Source organism: Salvelinus fontinalis, chromosome 2 (genome assembly GCF_029448725.1).
Source record: "Salvelinus fontinalis isolate EN_2023a chromosome 2, ASM2944872v1, whole genome shotgun sequence".
Lineage (NCBI taxonomy): Eukaryota > Metazoa > Chordata > Actinopteri > Salmoniformes > Salmonidae > Salvelinus > Salvelinus fontinalis.
In genome coordinates this window covers 78,264,323-78,277,355 of record NC_074666.1, presented here as the reverse complement: position 1 = coordinate 78,277,355, position 13,033 = coordinate 78,264,323, and the positions used below count along the sequence as shown (strand labels likewise).

The 13,033-nt window shown below is 41.2% G+C and overlaps 1 protein-coding gene across 6 annotated transcripts in view; it reads left to right on the top strand.

Moving 5' to 3' along the window:
• LOC129827548 (histone deacetylase 5-like) overlaps positions 1-13,033 on the top strand; it is a 107,434-nt gene that overhangs the window by 18,914 nt on the left and 75,487 nt on the right. For 4 of the 6 annotated variants that reach the window (XM_055888500.1, XM_055888518.1, XM_055888509.1 and 1 more), the window contains exon 1: positions 10,729-11,846. The exons of the other annotated variants lie outside the window; for them this stretch is intronic. In XM_055888500.1, coding sequence (XP_055744475.1) covers positions 11,696-11,846 — 151 coding nt within the window. In that variant the 5' untranslated portion in view covers positions 10,729-11,695. Of the gene's footprint in view, positions 1-10,728; positions 11,847-13,033 lie in introns of those variants that run through there. 6 annotated transcript variants of the gene reach the window in all.

Sequence of the window (13,033 nt, the reverse complement as noted above, 5' to 3'; positions counted from 1 at the left end):
GGGATGCAGGGACGCAGGGCAAGTGTGCTTGCCTCAGTTCCTCAATGGCAAAGCTAGGAGAGTTAAAAAAAAGCACCTCTATAGTTGAAGGGTCTTTCCTTGTCATAAAAGTGCATTTGGAGATGTGTGGACACTAGTTGGACCTCTCACTCAAACCCTTCTTGAACCTACTGCAATGAATATTCTTATGTAACAATGTATCCAGAGTATTTTCAGATTTTGTTATTGGCAAATGCTGTGAAAAGTACAGTAAATGTACATAAAATCAACAGTGTAAAGTTTGGATTCAGACCTGTACCCGGTGAACTGTTTCCCATTTTCAAAGTGTTCTCTTTCAATTTTCTACCATGGTCATGCATATGTTTTTTAAAAGATTTCTTATGTTAGAAAAATGTCAATTTGTCCCTATCCATATAGGCCTATTCCCACAAGTTTAACGGGTGAACAGTTGCATATTCCCCAAAATAAATAAATTTAACTTGACAATGTTTTATTTTTCAATGACCTGTTTTTTTTAAATATTTTTTAAATATAAATTACTTCTATCAATTAATATTTAAAATCATCACTTATTTGCAACTCCTCCATTTTCTATGGCTATATTTAGCATACAGTGTTTACAATATGACTCATCTTAATTGGAATCTCATTCAAGGAAGTAAATAAGGATGTAAATGTCAATAATGCAGTGTGAAATATTGACAGTTCAGTCTCTTAGAACTCCAAGTGTGGAAAATAACAAAAGTTTTTCAGGATAAAGTTATTTATTATCTGAACATTTATTTTAATAAATAAAGGTGTTATCTGCTACAGCAGAACATTGCAGTTGGTGCTGAGCAGAGAATGAGTCATCACTGCGTTCTATTTGAGGAAATTGAATCTGTGAATCCTAGTGTGTGTAGCTTCTATGTGTGAGCACGATTGTAGTAAAAGTTTAACTTCTTCTGCTTTTATGATGTGAGTCAATAAATTATAGATCTAAAATTTGTGTATCTACAGAACATTCAGAAATTATTCAGACCCCTTGACTTTTTCCACATTTTGTTACGTTACAGCCTTATTCTAAAATTGTTTTTTCCCCCCTCAATCAATCTACACACAATACCTCTAATGACAAAGCAAATAAAGGTTTAGAAATGTTTGTAAATCTATAAATGTATCGCATTAATCACATTTCATAAGTATTCAGACCCTTTACTCAGTACTTTGTTGAAGCACCTTTGGCAGCGATTACAGCCTCGAGTCTTCTTGGGTATGACGCTACAAGCTTGGCACACCTGTATTTGGGGTGTTTCTCCTGTTCTTCTCTGCAGATCCTCTCAAGCTCTTTCAGGTTGGATGGGGAGCGTCGCTGCACATCCTATTTTCAGGTTTCTCCAGGGATGTTCAAGTCAGGGCTCTGGCTGGGCTACTCAAGGACAATCAAAGACTTGTCCCGAAGCCACTCGTGCATTGTCTTGGCTGTGTGTTTAGGATCGTTGTCCTTTTGGAAGGTGATCCTTCGCCCCAGTCTGAGGTCCTGAGCGCTCTGCAGGTTTTAATCAAGGATCTCTCTGTACTTTGCTCGGTTTATCTTTCCCTTGATCCTGACTATTCTTCCACTCCCTGCCGCTGAAAAACATCCCCACAGCATGATGCTGCCACCACCGTGCTTCACCGTAGGGATGGTGCCAGGTTTCTTCCAGGCGTGACGCTTGACATTGAGGCCAAAGAGTTCAATCTTTGTTTCATCAGACCCAGAGAATCATATTTCTCATGGTCAGAGTCCTTTAGGTGCCTTTTGTCAAACTCCAAACGGGCTGTCATGTGCCTTTTACTGAGGAGTGGCTTCCGTTTGGCCACTCTACCATAAAGGCCTGATTGGTGGAGTGCTGCAGAGATTATTGTCCTTCTGGAAGGTTCTCCCATCGCCACTGAGGAGCTCTGTCAGTGACCATCGGGTTCTTGGTCACCTACCTGACCAAGGCCATTCTCCACCGATTGCGCAGTCTTGGTTGTTCCAAACTTCTTCCATTTAAGAATGAAGGAGGCCACTGTGTTCTAGGGAATCTTCAATGCTGCAGAATTTTGAGAACCCTTCCCCAGGTCTGTGAAGCGACAATCTTGTCTCGGTGCTCTATGGACAATTCCTTCGACCTCATGGCTTGGTTTTTGCTCTGACATGCACTGTCAACTGTGGCATCTTTTTATAGAGGTGTGTGTGTGTGTGTGTGTGTGTGTGTGTGTGTGTGTGTGTGTGTGTGTGTGTGTGTGACTCCAAGTTGTAGAAACATCTCAAGGATGAACAATGGAAACAGGATGCACCAGAACTGAATTTTGTGTCTCATAGCAAAAGATCTATGTAAATAAGGTTTTTATTTTTAATAAATTAATAATTGTTTTTTGGATCTGAATAATTTCCGACTGCACTGTATGTGTGCGGGTGCATCACTTAAACACTGCATATTCCAATTCTGCAAAAATTCATGTTTTGCATAATAACATGCCTAAAAACCGTAAGTTATAATTTTAAAGGTCCCTCCTATTCCATTTCCTAATTATAACAAAGCCATTACATTGATATGTCTTTTTTATTTGTTGGTTATAAAATACAATTGATTTGGTCACATGCTTCGTAGACAGTGGGTGTAGACTAACAGTGAACTGCTTACTTACTTAGGTCCTTTTCCAATAATGTGGAGTTAACTTTTACTTGGTCACAATCCCGGATCCGGGAGCACCCTCATCAGTAAAAAAGCTGACTAGCATAGCCTAGCATAGCGCCACAAGTAAATACTAGCATCTAAATATCATGAAATCACAAGTCCAAGACACCAGATGAAAGATACACATCTTGTGAATCCAGCCATCATTTCTGATTTTTAAAATGTTTTACAGGGAAGACACTGTATTTCTATTAGCTAACCACGATAGCAAAAGAGGCAACTTTTTTTCCCCACCATTTTTTTTCCTGCATAGGTAGCTATCACAATTTCGACCAAATAAAGATATAAATAGTCACTAACCAAGAAACAACTTCATCAGATGACAGTCTGATAACATATTTATTGTATAGCATATGTCTTGTTAGAAAAATCTGCATATTTCAGGTATAAATCATAGTTTTATATTGCAGCCACCATCACAACTCTCCACAAAGCAACTAGAATAACTACAGAGAGCAATGTGAATTACCTAAATACTCATCATAAAACATTTATGAAAAATACACACTGTACAGCAAATGAAAGACAAAGATCTTGTGAATCCAGCCAATATTTCAGATTTTTTAAGTGTTTTACAGCGAAAACACAATATAGCATTATATTAGCTTACTACAATAGCCAACCACACAGCAGCATTGATTCATGCATGTTAGCGGTAGCAAATAAACCAGCAAAGGATATTACATTTTTCAACTAACCTTCTCAACTTCATCAGATGACAGTCCTATAACATCATATTACACAATACATATATTGTTTGTTCGAAAATGTGCATATTTAGCGGCACAAATCGTGGTTATACAATGAGAATAGTAGCCAAGCTGCAAACAAAATGTCGGGAGAAATCTTGGGAGAGGCACCTAATCTAATCAATAACTAATCATAAACTTGACCAAAAAATACAGGTTGGACAGCAAATGAAAGATACATTAGTTCTTAATTAATGCAACCGCTGTGTTAGATTTTTAAAATTAACGTTACTACAACATACAGCGTGCGTTAAAGCGAGACCGCACTGAAATGAATGGCGGAATAGTAGTTTAACATTTTTCAACAGAACAACGAATTAACATCATAAATAGTTCTTACTATTTGATGAGCTTCCATCAGAATCTTGTGCAAGTTGTCCTTTGTCCAGAAGAATCGTTGCTCGGTTGTAGATTTGTCGTCTTCAACTTTGGAATTAGCAGCAAACATTAGCCATGAGGCGAAGACGTGTCCAACTCACTATAACGCAGCACAAATGAAATTCCGGAAATCGCTATAAACTGATATAACTCGGTTTAAAATAACTACATTATGATGTTTTTAACACCTATATCGAATAAAATCAGAGCCGGATATATCTAAAGCCTATAACGAGAGCTTTTCAGAATGCAATCCTGAGGTCTGTCTTGCGTCATGACGAACGTTGAAAAGACTGCACACCCGGTTCCAAGAGCTTTTATACGGCCTCAGAACTACCCAGACACCCCATTCCAATTCTCACTGCTTACTGACATCTAGGGGAAGGCGTATGCAGTGCATGTAGACCCCCTTCAATTTGCAGTGCAAATTTATAAACTGACCCTGGAACAGAGCCCCCGATTTGAGATTTTTCAGTTCCTGACAGGAAGTTTGCAGCAAAATTAGTTCTGTTTTACTCACAGATATAATTCAAACGGTTTTAGAAACTAGAGAGTGTTTTCTATCCAATAATAATATGCATATTGTACGAGCAAGAATTGAGTACGAGGCAGTTTAATTTGGGAACGAATTTTTACAAAGTCGTAATGGCGCCTTCCCTATTGAGAATTAAAGAAAAATGTGTATAAAATGGTGACGTGAATAAAAAGAACGAGTACAAATAACATGGCTATAATAATGAGTAGAGAATAACATGGCTATATACAGGGAGTAACAGCACCGAGTTGTTGATATGCAGGGGTATGAGGTAATTGAGGTAGCTATGTAGTGTACATATACAGTTGAAGTCGGAAGTTTACATACACTTAGGTTGGAGTCATTTAAAACTCATTTTTCAGCCACTCCACAAATTTATTGTTAACAAACTATGGGTTTGGCAAATCGGTTAAGACATCTACTTTGTGCACAAGACAAGTCATTTTTCCAACTATTGTTTACAGACAGATTATTTCACTTAAAATTCACTGTATTAACAATTCCAGTGGGTCAGAAGTTTACATACTGTGCCTTTAAACAGCTTGGAAAATTCCAGAAAATGATATCATGGCTTTAGAAGCTTCTGATAGGCTAATTGACGTAATTTAAGTCAATTGGAGGTGTACCTGTGGATGTATTTCAAGGCCTACCTTCAAACTCAGTGCCTCTTTGCTCGACATCTATGGAAAATCAAAAGAAATAAGCCAAGACCTCAGAAAAACAATTGTAGACCTTCACAAGTCTGGTTCATCCTTGGGAGCAATTTCCAAACGCCTGAAGGTACCACGTTCATCTATACAAACAATAGTATGCAAGTATAAACACTATGGGACCACACAGCTGTCATACCGCTCAGGAAGGAGACGCGTTCTGTCTCCTCGAGATGAACGTACTTTGGTGCAAAAAGTGCAAATCAATCCCAGAACAACAGCAAAGGACCTTGTGAAGATGCTGGAGGAGACGGGTACAAAAGTATCTATATCCACAGTAAAACGAGTCCTATATCGACATAACCTGAAAGGTTGCTCGGCAAGGAAGAAGCCACTGCTCCAAAACCGCTGTTAAAAAGCCAGATTACGGTTTGCAAATGCACATGGGGACAAAGATCATACTTTTTGGAGAAATGTTCTCTGGTCTGATGAAACAAAAAATAGGATTTTTTGACCATAATGACCATCATTATGTTTGGAGGAAAAGGAGGATGCTTGCAAGCCGACGAACACCATCCCAACCATGAAGCACGGGGGTTGCAGCATCATGTTGTGGTGGTGCTTTGCTGCAGGAGGGACTGGTGAACTTCACCAAATAGATGGTGTCATGAGGATGGAAAAGTATATGGATATATTGAAGCAACATCTCAAGACATCAGTCAGGAAGTTAAAGCTTGGTTGCAAATGGGTCTTCCAAATGGATAATGACTCCAAGCATACTTCCAAAGTTGTGGCAAAATGGCTTAAGGACAACAAAGTCAAGGTATTGGAGTGACCATCACAAAGCCCTGACCTCAATCCCAAGGAAAATTTGTGGGCAGAACTGAAAAAGCTTGTGCGGGCAAGGATGCATACAAACAAACCTGACTCAGTTACACCAGCTCTGTCAGGAGGAATGGGCCAAAATTCACCCAACTTATTGTGGAAGGCTATCTGAAACGTTTGACCCAAGTTAAACAATTTTAATTCTAGCAAATACACTCAATTAGTACACTGCTCAAAAAAATAAAAGGGAACACTTAAACAACACAATGTAACTCCAAGTCAATCACACTTCTGTGAAATCAAACTGTCCACTTAGGAAGCAACACTGATTGACAATAAATTTCACATGCTGTTGTGCAAATGGAATAGACAAAAGGTGGAAATTATAGGCAATTAGCAAGACACCCCCAAAAAAGGAGTGATTCTGCAGGTGGTGACCACAGACCACTTCTCAGTTCCTATGCTTCCTGGCTGATGTTTTATCACTTTTGAATGCTGGCGGCGCTCTCACTCTAGTGGTAGCATGAGACGGAGTCTACAACCCACACAAGTGGCTCAGGTAGTGCAGTTCATCCAGGATGGCACATCAATGCGAGCTGTGGCAAAAAGGTTTGCTGTGTCTGCCAGCGTAGTGTCCAGAGCATGCAGGCACTACCAGGAGACAGGCCAGTACATCAGGAGACGTGGAGGAGGCCGTAGGAGGGCAACAACCCAGCAGCAGGACCGGTACCTCCGCCTGTCTAGCAGCAGCTTATGTGGTGTGTAAAGTATTAGTAATGTGTTGAAAAATCTATATTTACACATCACAATGTTAATTTTGGGCGACATTGATATTTGACCCAAGTATTATAATTTTTTCTACTGTAGCTAGTGTTAGCTAGCGCTAGTCGTCTGTACCTGTGCCAGAACTCCTGTATTTTTATCCTATTGCTTATTTATAAATAGTAAGCCAATATGTTTTCAGCACATTTATTTCCCTGATTGATCAAACCTCGTTTTCTCATTTTCTCTTGTCTCTCTGCAGCAGACATAGTGAGCAATATGTTTGGAACATCAAATTGCCATATATATATATATATATATATATGCATCTAAGTATTTTGATAATATCTTATCGAAAGGTCCCTGACATTTCCCAGCTTTATTGGTTATGTTGGCAAAGAAGCATTTTTGACCAAATTGGGAAATGACAAATTCATCCTCTGTTTCTTGCAGTTATGTTAGTGAAATTATAATCTCTGTAACCATTAGTTTTTCCTAATTACCATTATAATCATAGGGGAGTTCCGCTCAGCCATAGAGCACATTTGAAGTTAACCTCAGTTCTCCGACACTGGTGTCAGTTCTGCATTTGCGCGCCCTGACGTCTGTGTTGGGTCAGGGCCCGGTCCTCAGCGGGGCAGTTATGATGCACCTCTCTCACAGTAAACTCACCCACTGAGGAAGTGTGAATGGGAATGTCTCGTAAAGGATTTCCGTGGAACTGACTCATTGGAGGCCTTTCCTGCAATTGCTCGCAGTCGGTCGTCTCGCGAGTTTTACATTTTTTACATTTTTTAGCTTGTCCTCTTTTTGTTTTTTTTGTTACGGCTTGCATGACTATATTTCAGTGTCTAGCTCTGCTGCTTCACTTTAAGTTTGATATTGACATGCAGGAGGTTTCCACTGGTCTTTAGCTTTGGGATTCCTTCCTCGTGTGTGTGTGTGTGTGTGTGTGATGGATATCTATCTATCTCTCTCTCGCTCTCATATATATAGATGGAGATGGATAGAGATCTGTGAATTCAAGACCAGATGTTGTCCTTTACAGTCTTGATAATTCTCTAGAACCTTCCCATATTCAGGTTGAATAAGATCCAGAACATGACCATTTGTCTTTCGCACTGTGGGGTAGTCGTTGATACAGCCTAGCCCAGGGCTATCCAACTATATTCTTTCGGGGGCCAGATGTGTAATAAAATAAAAATGAATTGCCAGACATTTTCCACATGCGACTATTCTTCGGAAGAACTGTTAAAAAAAACGCGCGCACACACCAATAAAGCACTTCTTAAAATTAAATGTTGCAGAAAGTAATTGGGGAAGAAGTGGAGGGCACTCAATTCACGTAAGTTGAGGTGCAACCAAAACATTTTTCTCATTGAAAAGGGAAAGGCGCAGCTCTCACTTACTTATCTTTTAATAGTTCAAATAGTATCCGCCACTTAAAAAAATAAAAAACATTTGCATTTCTGTTAAAAATTGTCGAGACTGCCTAATTTGTTTAACTTTTCATGTTCAAAACTGTGCACTCTCCTCAAACAATAGTATGGTATTATTTCACTGTAATAGCTACTGTAAATTGGACTGTGCAGTTAGATTAACAATTTAAGCTTTCTGACTATCAGATATGTCTATGTCCTGGGAAATGTTCTTGTTACTTACAACCTCAGGCTAATGCGATTAGTAAATGTTAGCTCAACCGTCCCGTGGAAGGGACACACCGATCCCGAAGAAGTTTTAAAAGGTTGTCATTTTAAAATCTGAACTAAACATCTCAATAAATAACACAAACATATGTCATCAGGTAATGACAAATTCCAGTCTGAAGGAAGTAGTCTTTGGTGTTTCTTTTGTTAGGAGTGTGAGGGGGAAAATTCTAACGAGTACTTGTGAGTCTGAGGGAAACAGAAGGCACATATGTGTTCTTGAGTTGTATACTTCAGGAGGAGGGTCAAAATATTTTGTAGTTTAAACTGTTCAAATGCTAGAGCCAAATTCATATGAACAAAAAATAGACGCTAGAAACTACACTAGTCAACCACCATAGTACTTGTCATTTTGGCATTGAATGTCTGTATTTTGGCAGGGATTCTTTTTCAGTTTTTTTTAAAATTAATGTTCAAACTTGGTCACAGGGCTAAATTAATAAACGGGACGTATCTGGGCCGCCAGTAGAATAGCCCTGGCCGTTTAAGACTGCAGAGGAATGCAGTCTTGAGATGAATCTCCTCAGTTAGAGCCCAGCTTGATCCACAGCCCAAGATTTACAAAACCTCAGTTTGTTTAGTGTGTTTTGCCTCCCTCCAGGTTTCTTGCAGGTGAGGGTTGTATATTTGGATTGGTTGGCTCTTAATTGGGTCAAGCCCAGCTTACGCCAAACACAGAGGGCCTCTGTCAAACAAAGTTAACCACCAAAGTCCTTGACATTAACTGCGCAAGTTCATCCTATGCCCCAAAAAATGTACAGAAGAAAACGTTGAGGCCTCTCCCCACCCCTCCTCCATTTGCCTCAAGCTAATATAACCCAATGTACGTCAGGAAGCCAGAAGGATACATCCACCTATAAATAATGGGGGTGAGTGGAGAGTAATGTCAGGAGAAGGGGTTGGATAAGAGTTTTGGCAATGCACAAGACTGCTGCTCTACTCTTTTCTCAATGCTGAGATATCTAGCTGGACCCCACTCCTTTTGTCAGGTGGGCTTAGAATTCTCACCAACTGCCTTCTAGCTAATTGTAGTCATGGTCGTTTGGAGTGGCAGGTTGTGCATCCAGTCTATTCACATCTTAGAGAGCCACAGTTGGTCGGAGCTGGTTGCCCAATGGGGCAGCCCAGTGGCAGAAGTTAAAAAAAAGCACTTGGCTCTTGTCGATATGCCAAGCAGCAACTGTCTAACTTTCTCTTAACTTCTAAGTAAGACTGACTTTCGTGTTGAATCTGTTTGCGATGCATTTCAACGAGGCTTGTGGTCGGAGCTACTGGTTAAGGAGGATGCTTCTTAATATGCATGCATCACTATAGTGAAGGAGATTTAACACACACACACACAGTTTGGCTACACATATTAATAGGGAGCATTTGTTGGCACAGATGGAAAGTTTTATCACATCTGCTGTGGACTGGAGAAACCCTCTCTTTGATGGGTCCCTCATAACCATTTGAGTTTAAAATGGCACTGTGACCATCTGAGAATAATGTGGCTAACATAGCCAGGCATTGCTGACTTGGGATTCCTGGTGCAATGTCATCCATTGTTTCACTCTCCAATCTGAACACAGCAAGCCATCAACAGTTGTTTATTAGCCCAGCTGCTGCCCTTGGTGGAGTCACAGACAATATTATGTAAGAAGTGTGTGTTATCAATTGCGGGTATTTTATTCTGAATCATTTGGCAATATTGTTTATATGTAGGTTACAATGTTTGCTTTGTTTCGACATATTGATGGTACGATTTGAATATGTTTGAAAAATGGTAAGTTGCAACTTTATTTTCATGCACATTTTGTCCTGCTGGTTAGTACTTAGTTTAGCCTGTAAATGTAATCCTAATGGCTACTCATCCAGAAGCGGCTAACTCATTAAATAACTTTTTAACATATCTGGTGCAACAAATTGTGCTACACTTGACATCTGTGGACAGATTGCTAGTCTAAACCACTTGTGTTGGTGGAATGGTGACCCGAGCGAGCTGTTGCGCAGTTAGGCTCGATAATAAATACTTAGATTTACCCCTAATGTGCAGAAGCATTTGGTGCTAGCAAAGCTTTTCCGATCATTTGCAGGATGTGAGTGTTTAACCGACTTTGTCTGCCTATTAGCCATTTTGCTTGTCAGTCCTTGCACTTCAAGGTTCCAATGGTGGCACTGTATCCCCCACCCCCCTCGGCACTGGGAACAGCGCTCGATTGGCTCAGTGCTATTTGAATGAACAAGGTCCCCTCCTTTCCCTCTCCTCCTCTCTCTCTCCCTGCCTTCTCAAACACCCTCAGCTCTCGTCTCTATTTATAGCCCTAGCCCCGCCCCTCCCCTGCTACTCGGCAGCTATTTCAAGCCACCCTGAGCAGCCCAGTCTAAACTCAGTAGCGCTCCTCTTCTACCTCTGTGCTCCGCAACACAGCAGGGGGGGGGGGGGGGGTTGGGTAGAAGTTACCGGAAAAATAAACAAACAGGAAGAAAAACAAAAGGAGATTTAGGCTAGGGGCCAACCCCTTTTTGGAAAGACGCTGCAGGTTTTAATTCGTCTACCACTGGTTGAGGTGATGGGTGGTTCTGACTGCTTTCTCCTCTGTGGCAGATGCAGAGTACAGCAGCGCTGCCTTTGTGAAGAGAACAAGGAGGAGGAGGACACGCTGCAGTAGGAGGAGAGACTAGGAGGTTAACATTCAATGCCATCAACAAAAGTCTACCTCCCGAGCACCGTCTATACAACCTCCTAGTGATCTATTTTCAGCTCTTTTTTTCCCCCCCAGCTTCTCACTCCCCCTCTTCTCTATCTCGCTCCTCCTTCTCACTCTCCTCTCGCCATTCACTGATCTCTCCCGTGGCGCTCTCAGATCTTCGCCGACACAGTGACAGCCAGACTCTTGAGCTGACTGTGTCCACGTCTACTCTGCTTTCCACACAGACGACTGGTGCTTTTTGGACGAGATTCCCAGGGCCTTTTTTTGCCTGCTATTTATTTTCCCCAGCTTGACAGTTTTTCAAACGTGGTGTTTTGAGAAGGCTACGTAACTCCAAGAGGGCGGTGTGTATTTTAACTTTGCTCCTCCGAGTGGTTTAGTGCTGGTCTACTCGCCTCTGGCGAAACTACTTGTTTTGTTTCTTCTGTAGCCTGTGCTTGGAACAACTCTCACTATTCACCTGGAGACACTACAGTTCTGTTTGAGCCATGGAACTTCAAGGATCTCTCTCCATCAGTTGTTTCATCTCTAGAAGAGGAATTCTGGAGTTTTCTTTAAAGATTTGAGAGGGATTTCGCAGTGTTCACCTTCTCATCTAGTCCAAGGTTTTCTAATTTTCTGCATCTGAAACTTGCCTGGATAGTTTTTTTTTTGTTTTCCCATATGTATTGGAAGGACACCCTTGCACTGGCATGCTTTTAAGGCCCACAGTGCCGGGGCTGTGCGCAATGTTGCAGACCATCTATGAAACCGAGTCCTGCTTCTCCTCAGACGCCGTGTCCAGCAGGGAGCAACCTCTGGAGCTGCTGCCCCAGTCCCAAGTGTCTGCCATGCCCAGTGCTGGTGAGTCATACAGGGGGTTGAGGGCAGGGGAAGGGTGGGTGCATGTCTGAGCACCTGAGAGAATGTCATTTTTTTGTAGGACTGTTGTGGTGTTGTGACTAGAGGTGTAGTGTTTTTGTCTGTCACTTGTCTGTTGAAGCTGCTTTTGAGGGAAGGACTTTTTAAAAGGAATGCATAGAAACCGACTACGGCCACTCAAGTTTTGGAGTCAGTCTTCTACAGCTTCTATGTGCACTGAGAGGACGGGATGGATTTACTGCTCACTCGGGCTTAAATCAACAGAGCGGAACGGCTATAGAGCAGCATGTGGGTGGTTCTCTTGCATATGCTCCCCTTGTTTACCCGACACCTGTTCAAATAAGTGGATGTGCGCATTTCCTTTTGGTTTTCTAACCTTCATGAATTGTTCCGCTGGCACTGACCTTGGTACGGTTAATTTGTGAAAAACATGACAGGATAGTGCTGACATTTTGATTTGGTGACGGTGATTTAATCATGTTTTAAAGAATCTGGGACAGGACCTTTTTGGGGACTTTACCTGGTTTGTGTTTTCATATAAAATGGGTCCTAGATGGATGGGTAGATAATAGGCTAGGCAAAGGCTGTTTCTTTAAATAAGGTGTTTCCTATTACAACAATGAGCATGTACATGTTCTATCATGTCAAGGACTATGCTCAAGATAAACTACGCACCCAGATGCTCCCCACTTTACAGCTACAAAGTATTTCAGGATTTGACATTTTAGTGGGTCAGCAATTTGGGGGATACATTTACATTTGAGTAATTTAGCTCAGTGTATTCATCTTAAGATGGCTAGGTTGGACAACCACATATCATACAGTACATTTTTCCTCAAAGTAGCTATCAGCAAAGTTGGCGCTAGTATGTGGGGGGGGAGCAGTGTGAGTTAGTTTACCAAAGGCACCAAGGTTTTTATGCTTGTACTTTAATTCTGTGAAAAGTTTTAGTAACTTTAGTAGAATTTCCCTTGAACTGTGAGGTGCTACTGAAGGGGTTTTTGCTCAGGTTTGTTAACACCAGCCTGTTACAAAAACTGGACCCTGTGAATGGAGATCTTTGTTGCCCACAGACGCAGTAGACAAGGCCTTAACACGTAACATGTTTATAAAAAGCTTCACCACCAAGACCACAGGAAATAGATGGAATGCCAGGTCCTTTTGATCGG